Below are 20,440 nucleotides of genomic sequence, written 5' to 3'. Positions count from 1 at the left end.
TATGGTGAGAGTGATATCTGCAACATATGTTGTATGCAGGGGTATAAGGATAAGCTTTGCATTTAATGATTACTTATATCTTGATTAAGGTATAAAATCAAGACGAGTATAAGGAGATACTCACAATAAGAATCACCTATATGAGTGTTGAACTGGGGCCGGTTCTATGAGAATGACAAGACTAAATTCTCTAGAAACACTTATGAAAACTAGGTGCATTCAAGGCCAAAATGAACACAACAGTGAGAACCACGATGTGTTAGAACATATTTTGTGTGAAATCTATTGTCTTGGCTTACACAAACGGCTGAACAATTCAAGGCATCGCGTCCATTGGTTAGCCAGTAAGTCCGATAGGTTATCACTAGGGAAGGTTCAAGGCCGAAAACTACCTATCCTGATGCAAGATATTTTCGACTTATACTCTTTCGTTAAAGTCTACATATTGTTGCATTTCCGTTGTCATCAAATTCCATTCATGTGGGGGATTATTGGAAATGGTAGAAAAATTCTGGGTAAAACCAGAATTTTTTCTCAAGTTTGGTCTATTTTTTAGGTGGGCCCCAAGCGTCGGTTTACTCGGGTCAAAGTGGTAACGCGTTCTATGCCGCGTTGTGATTCACGTGGTATATTTGGTTGCTCAAAACCATTACCGAGTGAATGGGAAATTGAAGCCAAAGTGTGCTCCATGGAAATGGAGTTTTGGTGAAAATTCCTTAAGGTTGTTAAATGGCTTGTCCCACGTTGATTTGGTGGGAAGTTTTGAAAGGGTTTATAAGGCATGGGTTTGGTACTTGGGGTGTGCCCCAAGGGGTACCCAAGTGTTTTAGAGGGAGAGGTTATGGGCAAAATGAGCTAGACCCATTGGACCCAAAAATCACCACACGCGCGCGCGCGCGTCGCCGCTGCCGTTCAGCCGGTCGGGCGGGCTGGGCTGGGCTGGGCTGGGCGTGGGTGCGTGGTTGGGTTGGGCTTGTTCGGCCCAATACTAATCTTTTTGGGCCAAAAATATTTGAATTTATTTTTATTTTTTGGTAAAATAAAATCCATAATTCAAATTAACAGGAAATAATCTGGTTCGATTTTTTCTGTACATCCAAACAGGGTCCTTCCGTTTTTTTGAGCCCAACAGCTCTAAATCTGTTTGAATTTCAAACCAAACAGTGCCTAAACAGTTTGTATCTATTTAATTCAAATTGAACAGGTACAGTACCTGTTTAATTCAAAATGGAAAGCCACCAATCTATCTATAAATAGACTAAGCCCCCCATTTGGAAAGGTACTCCAATTTTCGTACTCCATCTTCTGCTATAAATTTATTCTTCATTTTGCATTAAGTTCTTGTTACAGAGAGTATAAACACTTAGTGTGTTCGATGAACGAATAAATTGTAGTGCTGCTTTTATTCGTTGATAGATCATTTTATCCTGGGAGATAAAAGTCCAGATTCTGAAAGCACCGTGGAGAGGACGAATCTGTCTTAAGAACACAGTGTTAAACACTGGACTTGATCAAATAGTTATTCAAAAGAAATTAACCAAGTAAGTTGTTTAATTTTTATTCCGATTTTAATTTTGTTTATTTAATCAGATTTTAATTTTGTTTTTGTAACAAAATAAAATCTGTTTTTATTTATTTATTTTTATTTCGAGTTTGATTTTTGTAATCAAACAAATTCTCACATTTTCTTTATTTCTTTATATTCTTGTTGTTGTTTTGTACACAACAGAATTTAATTTATTTAAATACAGTGAAGATTGTCCAACAATAATCACTATGATCAAATATGATACATATATATATATATATATATGGAGAAATTAGAATCCTCAATTAGCATGATTACTGTCAAGAAAATTTCCATGTACAAAAAAGCACGAAAATCTGATGCTCTTCCACGCACCACGCATTTTTTCTTTCATCATAAATTCAGCTATAACTAATAGTGATAATAATCAATTGATGTATCATAAATATTTCAGATTTGAATCTGCAATCATATATCCCTCAACAATCATAGCAATCTACACACAGAATGATATCACCAGGTCCAATTACATCAGACTCCATAATTATTTAACAATAAATAAATAAATAAATAAATAATTCACCAGCCAATCAATTTCCCTCTCTATCCATTAATAGTCAATGCATTTACACACGCATGAACATACCAATGCAAATATACATATGTAATATTCGACTTCATTAGCCAATTTTACAATGGAAAAAATTAACAATTAGCGATCAAATTGGGAAAATTAAATAGGAAAACCCATCAACATTGAGCATCAAACTCACAAAACTTAAAATTTTAAGTCACAAACTTCAAGATCGCTACTGCAGAACTCATCAGTGCGACCGAGACAAGTGAAGAGGTTGGAGTCCCACTGAGCTCGACGCAGTGGTTCGCCCATGCTGCTGCCGTGCCCTAGCGGCAATCCGTCGGCAGTCCAATAGGGGTTGCCGGAAGCTGCCGGCGAAGAATGCTTTTCTGCCGCCGCAGTAGGCATAGGAGGAGGAGGAGGAGCTGCAATTGGCTAGGTGGCTCTCTTCTCATCGTCGTCTACGTTGAGTGCCTTGGAGTAAGGGGGCTCGATTCCTCTGGATTTTCATTGAGAAGTAGAATGAAACCCTAAAAAATATAAATGGAGAGAGAGAGAGAGGGGAGTTGAGAAAATAGAGATAGAACAGGAGAGAAAGAAAGGGTCAAACGCTTTTATCCCCCTAAATATTTTGGCGATTAAAATTTTTTTAATAGCTGAAAATTATTTTTTGACAATAAAAAAAATATATTTTTAATTCGGCGACTAAATAATTTTAGTGGCCAAAACTCATTTTTTGGCTACTATAAATTCTTTTAATAGCTGCAAATAAATTTTTAACGACCAAACTTTTGATCGCCAAAGATAAAAAGTAAATTTTTATTTTTCATTCGATGACTAAATAATTTTAGTTGTCAAAACTCATTTTTTGGCGACTAAAAATTTTTTTAGTCGCCAATTGTGGCATTTTTAGCTACTAAATTTTTTTTAGTGGCCAATAATCAATATACACTGACTAAAAAAAAATAGCAACTGAAAATTTTCAATATTTTAATCAATTAAAAAAATAATTAAAATATTAAAAAAATTCACTAAAAATTAACAAAATAAGGATTGAAACTTGAAAAATAGTTTTCGAAAACTGAAACCAAATGAAATTGATTCAAACTCACCTATTTAATAAAGAGGCTTAAATGGATTTGGTGGAGGTGGAGTGCTAGTGGTGGTGGTAGAGGAGTAGTGGTGGTAGTGGAGCGGCGGCGGTGGAAGTGGAGTGGTGGCAACGGTAGTGGTAAAGTAAGGCAGTGGCGGTTGAAGAAAAATGGTAGCGGCAACGGTGGTAATGGTAGTGGTGGAAGTAGTGGAGAGTTGATGGTGGTAGTGGTGGTGATGCAGTGGCGGGGGCAGCGGTGGTGGAGTAGCGGCAGTGGTGGTAATGGTGGTGGTGAAGTAGTAGTGGTGGTGGTGTAAAGGTGATGGTGGTGGTGGTAAAGTGGCAGCGGTGGTGGTATTGGTGATGGAAGAGAGTTAGTGGCGACAGTGGTAGAGTGGTGATTGCGGTAGTGGAAGATAGGTGGTGGTAGTAGTGATAGTAGTGGTGGAGTGACAACGGTAGTGGAGTAGTGGCTACAGTGGTTGTGGAGTAGTGGCGGTTGTGGTGATGGAAGTAGAGGAGAGTTGGTGGTGGAGTGGTGGTAGCAGTAGCGGCGGTGGTAATGGATCCGTGGAGGTAGAGATGGTGGTGGTGTTGGAGTGGTTGCAATGATGGTAGAAAAATCCATTTAAACCAGTACTCATGTCTAACCCGAAGAGGGCTTTGCAAAATAAGAACTGATTTGGGCAAACAAAAAGGGCTTCTCACTTATAGTATGAAAGTACGTCGTTTTGCATAATAAAACTATAGGAGACGAAATTATTTCCTCACGAAAAATTTTGTACAATGGTGACGAAAATTTTCATCTCTAAAATTGCGCCAAATATCCTGTGAAATTTTCCGACGAAAAATAAAATATAGAGACGAATAAAATTTTCGTCACCTATTGTTTTATTGATTTTAAGTATTTGGTGACAAAATTTGATTTTTCTCTCTAAAAATACTACAATTGGAGACGAAATCTTACTTTTATCTCTAAAACATGTATATTCGGAGACGAAATTTTTTTTCGTCATGCGTTTTCGTCACCAAAGACCTTTTTTGTTGTAGTGATTAAATTATATGGTATAGATGAATTAATAGTTTTATTACATGTGTATTTCTTAATTTTCAAAATCTTGAAATTGGCAATTTTTATATTAGTTTTAGAGCGAGCTGAATTGTTCCTTTTGAATTTTTATGAGAGAGAATAGATTTTAATAATATTGTCTTATCTTTCATTTTAAGAAGCATGGCATAATTAATATTTTTATAATTATTGATTTAATGAGTTAGCCAATAATGTTTTTAAAAATTATATCTTAATTGAAAAATCTTTACGAAAAATCCAATAGCCAATAGTGTTAGAGTTCCCACAAAAATCTTTACGAAAAATCACTTTCCTATAATATATAGATAGATAGATAACAATGAAGTTATTACATAAAAAATTTCAATTTTCTCTATAAAACGTGATAATTTTTTTATGATACTATTTTAGTCCTACTAATTAACCGTGACTGTATTTGAAAAAATCTCATTTTTTTTAAATGTGATATTTAAAAAACTGAACTCTTTTTCTATAAATTTATTTCTTATGACTTCAATCAAACAAATGCATATATGCCTCATCTCTACCGTACACACAACAAACTTCAAGTTATTTTGTTTCTCTTTTACAATTGAGATATATGTCTCATTCTGTATTTGGTGTTTCTACACTCAAACTAATTGATAGTTTGAAAGCATTATAAAATATTTTAAAGCAGCGTTTTAAACCAATGAAGTAGCATAATTTTATTTTTTTTAATTGAGATATGTGGATTCAACTTTCTTAAATAGTTAAAAGGCAAATTTTAATTTACTTAACTTGTCTTATAATTGTTTATTTTTTAAAAATACTAGGTATATATTGTCAATAATATTCAGACAATATTTAATAATTTTTCTCGCATAATCAATGCATTCTTGTCCCAGAGAGAGACGGAGAGAGACCCGCGGGGTTGGGGGGTATGGCGAGGTTGGGACAAAGGTTCTTATAATTTGAGTTTTATATTATTTTGATTTTTAATTTTTTCATTGTCATATATTTGATCGTAAATTTTGAATTTTATTTTAAATAAGGATAATTGAACATATCATTACTTAACTTCAAGGGTAAAGTCATCAATTTGATAAAATATAAACTAATTTGATAAAAATAAATGTCAAAAAAATATTTTTGAATTTTTACAAATTATTTCTATCAACTAAAGATAAAATTATGTAGAATTGATAAATCTTTTAGACATTTATTTTTTTATCAAATTAATTTTTTTTTATGTGTTTGTATGATGATCATATAATGGGTAATTGTTTTTATTTTCATTAAATTAGTTTCTATTTTTCTAAAAGTCAAATCTGATGGCAACTTTGATACTATTATTAAACCAATCTATTAAATCAAAAAATACAAAATTAAAAATATTTCATATATTAAATATATCAATTGCACATTAAAAGTCTAACAATCACCTATTACATGATCATCATTCAAACACATAATAAAAATTAATTTGATAAAAAAAAAGTCTAAAAGATTTATCAATTTTACATAATTTTATTTTTGGTGGGAAGAAAATGTTTTTTAAAATTTAAAAATATTTGTTTGACATTTATTTTTGTCAAATTAGTTTATGTTTTATCGAATTGACGACTTTGCCTTTAAAATTGAGTAATGGTATCTTTAATTATCTTTATTTAAAACAAGATTCAAAATTCAGGATTAAATATGTCACAATTGAAAAGTTAAGGACCAAAGTGACACAAGTCCCAAACTATACATACTGTTAGTGCAATTTGTCCAAGAAGTTATTTGGTAATTTTGGATAGTGTCATGTGTTGTTCCATATGTGTTGTGATTAGTAGAAGGAATGACACTCACGATTGTATGTTGGGTGATTAGAAAAATGAAGGAATATAATAATTTATTATTGGTTAAGGATATAGCAATATAGTGCTCCAGGATCAACAAATAATTTTTTAGGGTGATGATCAATGCCAGTATTTATTATCGACAAAACGTCAATTTGCTTTGATTTATTAATAGAAAAATAATATATATGCAGTTGGTTTTCTTTCCGTCCAAATCTAAATTAGAAAGAATTAGAAAGTATTGTCTGGGCCTCTAAAGACCACTATGGTTTGGGTTTTGATAATTTAATTCCCTTATTTTATTGGGCATGACGTGTATATCATCAATAAAAAAAAAAATTAAGTCGATCTGATATTTGTAGTCTTTTCATTTTATCAAATTTGTCGCAAAAAAATTAATGATCAACGTGTTTTTAAAAAATAGGCCATCTATTTTTTATTTTATTTTTTTATTTAACCTTGACACTATGGACTGTTTTTAATTTTTAATTTTAATATTTTTTAAAATTTCAATATATCAAAAGAAATTAAGAAACTAATATATTAAATAAATAAATTAGGGTGAATTTGTAAATGAAACAAATTGTGTGTCAACCCATAGGCCTACACTTTTTTTCGTGTACTAATTATCCCATTACTCATTTTGTAAAATTCAATCACATTATCTATTTTGTAAAATCTAATCAATCATAATTAGTTTAAATAAAAATTATATTCCCCATTTACAAAATAAAAAAACAAAAAATATTAACTAATAAATAATGAAATATAACAGAAAAAAAGGGTATTAACAACTCTAATATATATTTTTTTAGGTAATAGGTTAAAAGAAGGATGTTCACAGTAAACAAAATACAGTGAGGGTTAAGCGCTCTCAAAGCAAGTTAGTCACCAACATGGGCCTTAACAAATTATTATTATTATTATTATTATTATTATTATTACTATTATTATTATTATTTTTTTTTTTGGGGGGAGGGGGGAGGGGAGAGGGATCTTCATATATCTCTAGCTCTTCCTGTTGATCTGAACCCATATGGGCAAGTGCATCTGCATACTGATTGGCTTCATGAAATATGTGTATGATTGTGCAGCCCATTCGTTGGGTAAGAAATCTTTTGTCTTCCACTAGAGCTCTATAAGGGCAATTTGGGTGGGCTCCTTTAGTGATGACCTTTTTTTTTTTTTTTTTTTTTTTAATTCCCAAAAAAAATCTTTATTAATGAAAACATACAAGTTATGGTAAAACACATCAATAAAGAGGAGCTTGGAACTAAAACGAAGTTCCAAGCGCCAGTTGGTGAGGAACCAACAAAAAGAGAACAAGAGAAGAAAAAAGGGAAAAAAACACAGTAGAAAAACAACAAAACAAAATTACCACCAGCATATCCAGGCACAAAAACAGCATAAACCAATGATACAAAGCAGCAAAAGCCATCCACAAACAGGCACAAAAACAACATAAACCAATGATACAAAGCAGCAAAAGCCATCCACAAACGTAGCAGAAATCGGATTTGGGGATACTCTGCGGGCCTGTCGTTTTGGGCGCCAAGGTGATTTTAAAATTTGTTTTGCAGTGCCGAGATTCGAACTCTTGACCTGGCGAAGAGAGGTGCCAGCGCTTACCACTGCACCAGTCAACATCCTTACTATTACTAATGACATATATATTATTTATTATATTATTCAAACATCAATATATATGTATATACACCCAAGTGTTGTCATTAAAAAAATAAATAAATGTATATAAATCTAACTACGTGAATGTCATCATCTCACTTTACTATATAGTTCTTAATTTCATAGTGACAAAATAAATAATGTCCATTCAATTTAATTTATATTTTTTTTTATTAATTAATGATGCCACCCAATTCGATATATATATATATATATTTGAACCTATTCATCTAAACAAGAAGCAAAATGACAAAAAAATGACTACTTGAAGAATAAACAATATAATTTGTCAAATCAATAATTAAAACAAACAATTATCAGGTTATGCCAAAAACTACAATATGTCCATCCAAAACAACACTAAAAAAAAATAATCTAAGGCTCAAACGAAATTCTATAAAACCCATTTGAAATATTGAAAATATGTCTCAAAAAAAAAAAAACACCATTATCTAATAATTATTGTAAAAAATAAAATAAAAATATTACATTTCAATTATGTGGGGGAGGTTGTGAATGACTAAAAAATTGTAAAAAAGTTTCATTGTCTAAGAATGACTCGCCCCCCGTGGGATTGAGCTCTCTTTCATCAAATGACATCCCCTAAAAAAATAAAAATGAATAAGTGTGAGAGAATATATTGGAATCAATTTATTTTTTATTAGAAACAAACTACATTACAAACGTAAGAAAAATTGCATACCTGAGAAGTTTGTGGATTAAATGATATTTGTGAAGATAAAAGGGTAGACTGTGGGTAATTTGATGAGCACGTAATGTTAGTATCGTCAAGCTTGAAAAGATTGTTACCATAATTCATCAATTGTGGCCAATACGGTGTCCCAACATCCTAATTCATAAAATACTATTAGAAGTAAATATACTATTATAAGAAAATTTAATTATAAAAAATAAAATCTAACCTGTGAGTTGCATAAAGAGGAACTTTGAAAATTTAACGTGTTGCTTGATTGGCCAATTTTCTAAAAAAATTATAACATTTATCAGTACATTGCATGAGTCAAAAAGAAAACAAAAACTAGAATCAAGTAGGTAAACAATACCTTACTACGGTCGGTAGGTTGTGAAATAACTTTTCTCCTTTTATTAGTCTTCTCATGCCAAGGTTTTAATCTACCCCCACCCTTCTGTTCACCTTCTTTTTTTTTTGAAGCCTTTAACTCGTGCAAAGTTAGGATTAGAACTCATGTCAATGTTGCTTCCACTACCACAAGCATTCGAATAATCAAATGATACCATCATTTTATTCACTTTTGTACACAGTTCCTTAATCCCTTTATCAACCAATTGATAAGTAGGCTTATACACAGATGCTTGAGTTGCTAGCTTTACCATCCTAGGACAAAGATCCCTGTAACGTGCTAATATCTCTAACTTGGGATCATTCTCATCCACTTCAACTTTTCCTCCCTTAATTTCACCACTCTTGGCATCTAATCTCCATCGACCTAATATGTACCTCTCAGGAATTTCCATAACATTCATTCTATCAAGTGCTTTAATTACATGACCACATAAAATTCCAATGTTTTCAAACTTTTGACAAGTGCAATGAATTCTTTGACAAATTTTGTCTCCTCCTAACTCATTAACTTCCATATTACCCTCCATAATATACTCTCTATCATCACCATACAAGCTAATCACGTATCGAACTTCTCCTTCTAACTCATGACATTGCTTCACTCGACAACAAAGAGACATGTCCAACTCATTATGAAATAAGTCAAAGATAGGAGGGGTGTACAAATTCGCAACTTGGTTCAACATAGGAGACTTTTTCAATTTCATTCTCGACAATTGTTGTCTAGAATTATATATAGCTTTTACTTCTTCGTACCACTTATCTACAACATTCCGATTGAAGTGGGTAAAAAATTGAACAATATTATGATCAGCTTGCAAATACCTCTTTAATGCTGCATTCAGACTTTCGCTAAGTTGGGTGCTTCGCATTCCTGCAGTAAACAAGTATTTCATGTATACGTGCGCCCATTGCTCTCTTTTTTCCCAACTCTTCTTCATCCACGCATTCTCATGTAAGTTGTATTTATCAATCAAAGAATCCCAAGCATCAATTAACTCGTGTTCATCCTCGTATCCAAAAATACAAGTTTTGAAATCACTACCAAATTTTGAACCACTCTTATACAAGTATCCTAAATGCTTCAAAGCATTTTGCATTTGGTGAAAAGTGCATAATCTTGGTCTGTGAAAAAACTGGTAGGCTTTTTCCCTGACATTGCATGCAAGAAGGTTTCAAATAACCACTCAAACGAAGCTGTAGTTTCATCATATAATAACGAGGCACCAAAAATCACTGTCTTTCTAAAGTGGTTAAAGCCAGTAAATAAAGCTAGTGGCCGATACTCCTTATTTGTTCGAAATGTTGTGTCGAATGATACGACATCACCAAAAAGTTCATAATCTGTAATCATCTCATCTACATCCAATTGAATTGCGTAGTAAAAATATGAATTTTCAGCTGCTTGTTGCCGAAAATATATTAATAAACTCTCAGCTTTCCCGTATTGCAAATTTCGTTGTCTTTTTCCACGCAAGTAGCTTTTTTGGTCCTCTCTCGTGAATCCCAAATTTTCTTTTCCCCCTGCTAAGGCACTAATGAGATCATGTGATGCTTTAAGAGAGATACCAGTGTCATTAGCTATATCAACATTCAAAGCCTGAGCCTGACATAACTTTCTTTGAGATGGTATCAAATGTGTGCACTAAGGAAAATGCAAATGATGGTTGTGGTTGTCATCAAACTTTTTCACTATCCACTTCGACAAGTCTCGATCCAAAGATACATACATAAATGCATTTCACTTTGTTCTTGTCTCATGTTTAGGATGATTTACAATCATGTACCGTTTATCTTTTTCTTTTTCTCCCTCCTTACAACAAACAAACTTCCTGTTAATTATAGCACCATCTTTTCTACTTTTGCTATGGTAATCTCTTCTAATGCCAAACCCCATAATCCTTCCATATTCATTATAGAATTGTGTAAGAGGAGCTAATTTGAGATTGTTAAATTAATTAGGCCCAATAGTCCAAGGTCGGTGGGCCCGAATTTATCGCAAGTCCAAGATTGGTGGGCCCAGATTTATCGCCGTCAAACGGGCCGCTCTAAGCCTCGAAAGGGTTCGGATCCACGAACTTAGAAACTTACTCAGAGTCGGACTCAAAAGGGTTTGGATTCATGAACCTAGAGATCCGAAGCACTTGGCTTCGAACGGATTCAGATGCAATCTAGAAGCCGTTCCATTAATGAGTCCCAGAACACTTGCGGACTCGGAGCTTTCCGGGATCTACGTACCAGAACCATGGGCATAATGGAGTCTGAACAAAGGACCCGATCCCGAGGACGGTGAGTGGAGATAAATTCACTCTTCGGTTAAACTAGCCTATACCCGGGTCGAGGTGGCACGATTTAGGGGGTCCCTGAGACTCGGCAATATTTGCGGCAGGGCGTTCTCTTGAACTACCCCTGACCCTTATATGGCAGGACGTCCTCTGGGACTACCCCTGACCCTTTGGGATGATTGGGGATCATTGGTTAGGTGTGGTTAAGAAGAAGGGTTCACCGAGAGGTTGATCTCCTCTTCAGGGTTTTCCTCATCCTCGGAGAGGTCACCTCCTCGGACAAGGTGGTTAGAGAGAATATTTCCCATGTGCCTTACACATGGGCTCCATTCTACATCATGAGGTGCCTATAAATAGCACCCACCCATAGATTTACAAGGGATGGATTTTGGAGAATTAACTCTTGGGAAAGAACTAATTTCCCTTCTTCATTATCAACCTTGAGAGTGAAAGTGAGAGATCCAAGGGAGAGCCTTGCCATTATCCTCTCTCTAGCCATTTTTCCTTCTTCTCCACCCAATCTCTTACCTCCATCATCTCCTTTACTCTTGTGTTTTTGACTATGGAAGAATTTAAGCCTCTCATCATCTTCTAGAGAATTTGAAGTTGTTCTTCAAGGATCTTCGAAGATCTTCGAATTTTCCAACTCCTTTCTTGAGGCCTCTCATACATTTGGCGACTCAGGTGGGAAGGCGGATTGGTTAATGGTCTCAACGAGATCTGGAATCCACACAACTCCAACAAGGATGGCGGGAGAAGATGAAGTTCACCAACAAGGATCCTTTAATGGTGGTGATGACAGGACCATGGCTCCAGATCAACCACTTTTGCTTGAGGCCATTCAAGGACTTCAAAATACTCAGCAGGAGATTCTTACCACTCTTCAGAATCTCACTCACACCATTTTGGTGATGAGTTTTAATTTTGCACCGGCGCCAAACGGAAATCAAACTGGTGGTGGAGTTATTCCCGCCGGAGCGCAAAATCAAATCCAAGGAGAAGTAGGCCCCAATCAACCTATGGCTCATGGCAACACGGCCACAGTAACACATGCTCAAACAGCAGTAGGCGGCAGAAGTTTGCCCATGCTCGGGCTCCATGGCGTGCCAAGCCAAGATCCAATGGTGACTAGGGGAGGTTCTGGTGTAATGAATGGCGCTCTGGTGACTATTGGTGTCCAGGAAAACATGAGGAGCATGATGGCGCAAAAGGGAGCTCTGCCCGAACCTAATCTTGTTACGCCACCAGTAAATGTTACCCAAGCACCAAGCGGGCCTCCTTTGGTGCCAACAACAAATTTGCAAGCACAACCCGGTATAACGGCGCCGTACGGTGGACTTTACGGGCCTCAATTCAATATCCCATCACCAACTGGCTTGTCTATAGGCGCTGATGGCCAGTATCGTCAAATGTCCTAACCAATGATGAATCTGCAGCACCAGAATGGCCAAGTCGCCCCTAGCTCAGTCTTCGGGTCCATAAGCCAAGTTCCGGGAATACCACCATCAAACTCTCTCCCTCAATAGTTTCTCACTCTCGCCGATGTGCAGGCCATGTTCGATCTTGAACGGGGCAAGAGGACCTTACCCTCTTTGCCTGATCCAAATGTCAAGCTGCCTTACCTCACTGAGATGCTGAGCTATCCATACCCTGAGGGGTATACAGTGCCGAAGTTCATCAAGTTCGATGGTTAACAAAGAAACGCTCGAGAACATGTTGTGCGATTCATCGAGACTCTGGGTATTCATGGTTCAAACCACGTCCTCCGGCTGAGAGAATTCTCTAAGTCCCTCACTGACCGAGCATATAGTTGGTATGTTAATTTGGCCCCAAACTCAGTCCGAAGTTGGGAGGAAATGGTTAACAAATTCCATTCTAAGTTCTTTCAAGTGGCGGAGAAGGTGACCACAATTACGTTGTGTAAAGAAAAGCAGCAGGAAAGTGAAGACATCCTTGACTATGTCAAAAGGTTTCAGGATAAGACCGTGGATTGCCATGAAGCAGTGGAGGAGAGTTATCTGGTCCAAATCTGTCTAGAAAGGGCATTGAGTAGGTACAAAATGTTTCTAGTTAATCACAAGCTACCCACCTTCTCGGCATTAATAGAAGCAGCTCGGAACATTAGCATTCCTCAGGCTCAGGAGTCCGGATTTAAGGCCAGTTACAAGACTAGCTTCAAATCGTCTTGTGGACCTATTGTTGCTGCTGCCTCTGCCCCAGATACCCGAAAGTCACAAGGAGGAGGTCATAGAGGCCAGAAGAGAAAGCAATATAATGGTGAAAAGGGGAATGTTTCTTATCCATGTGGAATCGAGGAAGTAAAAGCTCTAGTTAAGGAATGGGTGGCCGATGGAGAGCTAAAATTGCCTTATGTCGAAGAAATGCCATCAAAAAAGGACCGTGAGAGCCCTGAATTTTGTGTCTACCATCGTACATTGAAACATCTGACAGAGAAGTGTTGGACTCTCAGGAAAATCTTCAGAGATAAAGTCGAGGCAGACGAATTGAGGTTCAAAAAGCAAGGGACTCAAGATATCCAAGAACAACCATATCCTCAGCACCGAGACAAAGGCAAGAATGTCGCTATGATAGCTTATGAAGGCCCGATGATTGAGGTTATCGCCAATCTCGATGACGATGATTATTATCTGGACGACATCCTCGAGCCCAAGGGTGAGCAAGTTTACTATGGAAGTGCTCTTGATCCAGAGGGTAGAACCTTCATAACTCATGTCGACGATCCCTTTGATCCAGAAGGAGGAGAAGGGTACTACGGAAGAGGAGGACACCATGTTTATGTGGCATCTTATTTTGAGGAGACCGAGGAAATGGTTAACTACGAGCCTCTAAGAGTGGAAAAAGATCCGGATCACTATGCCAAAACCTTGCAAGACTGTGTAAAGTTCAAGCAATTCTTCGACCAGCTTGGACTTTCCAGGGAGGCAAGAACAGAAATCACCAAGTCTATCATCAATATTGTTGAGGCACACCATGAGGAATGCATGTCGACCGAGGGATCTATTCCGAGGAAGGCAAAAGAGCAATCTAGTGCCATTACTTTCTCCAAGACTGATCGAAAGTATCCATTTTCTCACAACCGCCCGCTTTACGTGACTGCTTTTATTAACGGAGTTGAGTTCAAAAGGGCCTTTCTGGACAGCAGAGCCTCTATCAACATTATGACTCGCGCTACTCTAGAAAAGGCCGGAATCCCTGAAGAGCGCATGGTGAAACAGCCGATAGTCATCACTGGCTTCGGTGGAGAAAGGAGAGTTACTATAGGATGTGTAACAGTTGATTTAGCCGTCGGAGATATTCACTCGACCACCAAGTTCTATATTATCGACTCCAAGGCAAATTATCACATTATTCTAGGGAGGACCTAGATGTATAGATATGGGGCAGTACCGTCAAGTTATCATTAGTGTGTTAAGGCTAAATGGGGAAAGAAGACGGTGACAATTCAAGCTACAGAAAGGCCTTTCGAGATCCATGAAGCTCATTATTCTGATGCCATCTACTTCATCGAACTGGCTGTCGAAGAAATTCCCACCACTTCTAAGCCTCAGGGGGTCAAAATTCCTCGTTGGGAGGATATCAAAGATGATAAGGAGCCAAGGGCAGAATCAAGTAAACGGGTGATCTCTAGACCAGAAAGTCCACCTATTTCTCGGAAGGTGATGAAAGTCCGAGAAGGGGGCAAGATGGTGTACCTATTTATGAAGGTGCGGGGAGTCGATTTCTTCAGTCACCGACTCTGAGTCAAAATAAGAGCCTCCTGACAATGACATAGTGATAAAGCCTGAAGTGGCTCCAGAATGCATGCAAGATGGGCCTCAGCCTCAGCCCGAACAACTTATTGAAATAGATCTGAGTGATGGACAAGATGCTCCAAGGCCGGTATTCATAAGTTCGAGCCTTAGCCCAGAGAGGTGGGAACAGTTGTTAAAGTTGATAAGCCGGTATTCAGATGTGTTCACTTGGTCATATAAGGAAATGTCCGGACTAGATCCTGACCTAGTCTCCCATTATCTTGATGTGTTCCCAAGCTCCAAGCCAATTAAGCAAGCTGCTCGAAAATATCATCCGGATCTCGAAGAGAAGATTAAGGAGGAGATTGAAAAACTTCAACAAGCAGGTTTCATCCGGCCAATACAGTACCCCACTTGGTTGGCAAACATAGTGCCAGTAAAGAAGAAGAATGGTCAAATCAGAGTATGTGTAGACTTTCGAGATTTGAACAAATCTTGCCTGAAGGATGAATTCCCTCTACCACACATCAACACCCTCGTAGATGCCACCTCAGGACACCAGATGTTCTCATTCATGGATGGATTCAGCGGATACGATCAGATTAAGATGGCTGAAAAGGACGTAGAAAAGACCTCTTTTAGAACACCTCTCGAAAACTTCTTCTATACAGTCATGCCTTTCGGACTCAAGAATACCAGAGCAACTTACCAAAGGGCTATGACTGCAATCTTTCATGACATGATCCATCATGAGGTGGAAGATTATGTTGATGATCTAGTGGTGAAATCTAAGAAAGAAGAGGACCATCTCCGAGACCTTGAGAAAGTATTCAAGAGGTGCCAGAAATTCAAAATGAGGATGAATCCTCTCAAATGTGCTTTCGGGGTGACGGCCGGGAAGTTCCTCTGGTTTCTTGTATATAGGCATGGTATCGAGACAGATAAAGACAATGTCAAGTCTATCAAAGCAATGCCTCCCCCACATTCTCAGAAGGAGTTAAATAAGTTCCTCGAAAGGTGTCTTATATTCGGAAGTTTATCCCAGCACTAGCAGAGATCTTTGCCCCTTTCGGTTCATTGTTGAAAGGAGATGCCAAGTTCGAGTGGAACCAAGAGCACCAAAAGGCCTTCAAGAGAATCAAGGCGGCCTTGACCTCGCCTCAGAACATGATAGCCCTGCAGCCCGGGGTACCTCTAATGTTGTACTTAACTTCGACCCCCAAGTCCATAGGGGCATTATTGGTCCAAGATGTAGATGGAGCAGAATGCCCGGTGTATTACATCAGCTGGAAGATTCGAGGAGCAGAAGTCCGATATACTCCAGTAGAGAGACATTGTTTAGCTTTGGTATTCACTGCCCAAAAGCTCAGACATTACTTCTTAGCACATCATATTCAGATTGTTACTAGAAGTGATCCAATCCAATATCTCCTCAGCAAGCTTGCTCTAATCGGGAAGGTGGCAAGATGGCTATTAGCACTGGGTGAATTCGAGATCACAGGTGTAGCTCCCAAGGCAATCAAAAGCCAAGCCTTAGCCGATCTCCTAGCCCAATTTCCAAGTGGTGACTATGAACCAGTGAATGAAGAATTAAGAGGAGAGGTGCATGCAGCTATGGCTTCCGATGAAAGATTTTGGACCTTGAGCTTTGACGGAGCAGCAGCCGGAGGTAAAGGAGGAACCGGGATAGTCCTTACAAGCAAAAGTGGGGAAAAATTATATTTGTCTTATAAACTGGATTTCCATTGTTCGAATAATGAAGCCGAGTATGAGGCTCTTATTTTAGGCTTGATAGCAGCTGAGAAGCACAGTATCAAGAAGATTCGGATTCGGGGGGACTCAAAGCTGATAGTGAAGCAAGGTTCAGGACAATTCGTCTTAAAGGAGCCTGCCTTGGCCACATATTGAACAACAGTCCAAAGGCTTCTTGACAAATTTTAGAAGGTCAAAATAGGGCATATGCCTCGCTCTGACAACAAGTTTTCAGATGCCCTCGCAACATTAGGGGCAAGAGTTGATATTCTAGAGGAGAAGGCGACAATTATTATCAAGAAGAGAACAGAGCCTTTGATAATACCCGAAGACAAAGGCCTTCCAGAGGACTGGAGAGGAGAAGTCCTCGAACAACGTAGAAGTAAAGTTGGAAAATTGACTATGGCCAAGCTTGCCCAATTCATAATTATTCAAGGTGAACTTTACTTCCGAGGAGGTACCGGATTCCTAGCCCGGTGTGTTGGCCAACAAGAAGCAAGCTTCTAACTACAACAGATCCATGAAAAGTCTTGCAGGGATGGGGATATCAGTCTGTATAGAAGGGTCCAAAGACAAGGCTATTATTGGCCCGAGATGGAGAAGGCCTCGAATCAACTACAGAAAGAATGCCCCAAGTGTCAGTCATACATCCGGGAGGATGAGAGTTGCTTTGAAATTGATACCCCTGACTGGAGACAAGTCTACATTGACTATCTCAAAAAGGGAACACTACTTGAGAGCCCGAGGGACATTGCACACCTCAAGAGGAGAGCAAGGTGGTACTTTCTTGATCAGGACAAGCTTTACAGAAGAAGTATTGAGGGCACTCCCTTGAGGTGTCTCTCTAAGGAGGAGTCAGATCTAGTCCTTAGAAGAGCCCACGAGATTGAACATCAAGGAGGGGCTCGGCTGTTCGAGCAACTTATACACCTTGGGTATTACTGGCCGACCATGGAGTCAGATGCGTCCCATCACGTGAAGAGGTGCTAGACTTGTCAGAAACACAGAAATTTGATCCATGCTCCAGCCGTAGACCTGCATAGCATCCGAACGCCATGGCCATTCCATACCTGGGCTTTTGATCTGATAGGGCCCATTTCCATACCTTCTAAGGGGTACAAGTGGACTCTCACAGCTACAGAATTAAGTACAAAGTGGGTCGAAGCAATCCCTCTAAAGAAAGCTACGGGTCCCGTAGTCTCGAACTTCATCAAGGAAAATATCATTTGCCGGTTTGGAGTACCAAACACCATCCTCTTGGACAATGGCACTCCCTTCATAAACAAATATGTGAAGAGCCTCCTAGAGACTTACCAAGTGAAGCATCATAAATCCACACCCTACTATCCAAAAGGGAACGGGCAAGCGGAGGCCACAAACAGGACACTGATAAGGATTCTGAGCAAGATGATTGATGAATTTGGGGGGACTTGGTCCGAACAATTAATAGTAGCCCTATGGGCGTATCGCACTTCAAAGAGAAAGCCAACTCAAGCAACTCCTTACTCCCTTGTATATGGGTCCGAGGCTGTGTTATCTATAGAGTTGGAAACACCATCTGCTCGAATGGCTCTCGCCTCGGGGATGGTACTGGAGCCTCGAACCATTAGATTGGAAGCATTAGAGGAAAAGCATGACAGAGCTGCAAAAGTCGTGGAAAGGTATCATGAGTCCATCGCCCGAGCCTATAATCAGACTGTGGTGCCAAGAAAGTTTGAAGAAGGTGATCTAGTACGGAAGATTGTAGACCCAATCATGCGAGGACAACCCTTGCCCAAGTTTTCTCCAAAATGGAAAGGGCCCTACAGGGTGGTTCAGGCAAACTCAAGCGGGTACTACAAGCTTGTAAGGGTTGAAGATGGCTTTTGAATTGGCTTGCTCAATGCAAAGTTTATCAAGAATTACTACCCGTAGTTAGACTCATCTATGTTGACATTCATTTTCATTTTCCTACTTTGTCTAAAAGTTGTATTTCCCTTACGTTATGAAGAAGCTGGTTTTCTTTATGATGTATGTTTTATCCCATCACTTGCAGTGAATTTATTATACTTTTGTCAAGAAAGTTGAAGAATTAATGAGAATATTTCAGCTTTTATAAACATGTGCATATGATTGTTCTTTCCATTGTATCATTCGAAATAAATATTTTATCAAGTAGAATGAGAAAACAATGTGAAAATATCCAAACAGCAAAGATTTTGTCATTTCATTGCATTGTCCTAGATAAAACATTTCTTTTGAAAGGGGCAAGAAAGTAATGATAAAAAAAAAAAACTCAATCTCTCCTAAAAACACCCTCGAAGAAGCTACCCGTCACATCTACATCCGGAGGACAAACAGTAGAGTGTGCCTCTAAAGTCTCCAAGGCCCGAGCATAGCCTGACTCAAGTTCACAAAGAGTTGCCTTCGTGTCATCTATAGAGGTCCGATAAGAGGCAAGAACAGACAAAATTTCCTCCCGATGACTGGCGTTCGAAGCTACATCCAGGTGCTTCCGAAGCCATGATAAATCCACTTCGTGACGCTCCATGTCAGAGATCCCCTGATACGCTGTCTCGACTACTTTCCCATTAAGGTCACACAGCCATTGCCTGTCCAAGCTATATAAGATAGTGGCAAAAGACTCGAGAAGAGCAGTCTGAATGAGTGGACATTGGCAAGCAAATGAAGCAAAGGTCTCCGGGTAACTCGAATGCACAAGCTGTAGAACTGAAGCAAACTCAGGAGCTACCCAATAATGGAGAAATGATACTTTGCCAGAAGCCGAAGGAGGAATTGGGGCCGGAAAGCTACTAGTCTCAGGAATCTCCCGAATGTCTAGCCGGTTAGATGAACCACCCCAAGGGGTAACTTTCGGTAGAGGTCCCGAGCCTGAGAATGCAGAGCGATAAGGGGAAAGACCAAAAGCATCACTAGCAAAGTGGAAATCGCCGAGATTCAGATCCAAAACATTTGAGGAACTGGCGATGAAGAACCTCTAGCAGTCGTCTCAAAGGCAGGTGTCTCCCCTTGAGAAGGAGAACCACGAGGAGTCACAAAGAGAGTCGGAGCAGAGTCCGAGGCAGGTGAAGGCAGGACCTCGGTGGCGGCTAACACTGAAGAAAAGATAAGGAAGTCTTATTAGGGGTGAGGAACAATAAAGCCATTTGAGTGAAGATTTCTCACAGATAGCAGTACATGACAAACTTCAGAAAGAAAGATTACCAGAGGGACCTTTAGCAGTCGTCTCAAAGGCAGGTGTCTTCCCTTGAGAAGGAGAACCACAAGGAGTCACAAAGAGAGTCGGTGCAGAGTCCGAGGGAGGTGAAGGCAGGACCCCGGTGGCAGCTAACACTGAAAAAAAATAAAGAAAATAAGGAAGTCTTATTAGAGGCGGGGAACAGTAAAGCCATTTGAGTAAAGATTTCTCACAGATGGAAGTACATGACATACTTCAGAAAAAAAGATTACCAGAAGGAGAATCATAGTGCAAAGCTGAAGCAACTGAAGGACTGCTAGCATCAACAAAGTCACTTGACCGTACAGAGGGCACCTGATCGATCTCAATGTTTAATGAAGCCTAAACAATAGCAGTCATCCCTGAAGAAGGAAGGAGGGCCGGAGGATGAGAATCACCATAAGTGCCAGAGCGAGTCTCAGAAATTTCTACCACATCCACCTCCACACCATTCCCAGAGGCGCACCTCATCTCCACATTGCTTCTAAAAGCATGGCTTGCGGCATCAATTTCTGTGGCATCAATCCCTTCAGCAATCTCAACATTAGAATGG

General features: G+C 38.7%; 1 protein-coding gene across 1 annotated transcript; it reads right to left on the bottom strand.

Annotated features, from left to right (window-relative positions):
* Window positions 1–8,268: 8,268 nt before the first annotated feature.
* LOC145793436 (protein FAR1-RELATED SEQUENCE 1-like) lies at window positions 8,269–9,981 on the bottom strand. The gene is made up of 3 exons (XM_082876263.1): window positions 8,959–9,981; window positions 8,480–8,626; window positions 8,269–8,379 (listed from the first exon to the last, which is right to left on the bottom strand). The coding sequence occupies exons 1-3, from the start codon at window positions 9,979–9,981 to the stop codon at window positions 8,269–8,271; spliced, it is 1,281 nt and encodes a 426-aa protein (XP_082732389.1).
* Window positions 9,982–20,440: the final 10,459 nt, after the last annotated feature.

Source organism: Camellia sinensis, chromosome 6, assembly GCF_055761805.1.
Source record: "Camellia sinensis isolate YWXY chromosome 6, ASM5576180v1, whole genome shotgun sequence".
NCBI classification, from domain to species: domain Eukaryota; kingdom Viridiplantae; phylum Streptophyta; class Magnoliopsida; order Ericales; family Theaceae; genus Camellia; species Camellia sinensis.
Note: the sequence above shows the minus strand (reverse complement) of the source record. Positions and strands in the feature narration are given on the sequence as shown.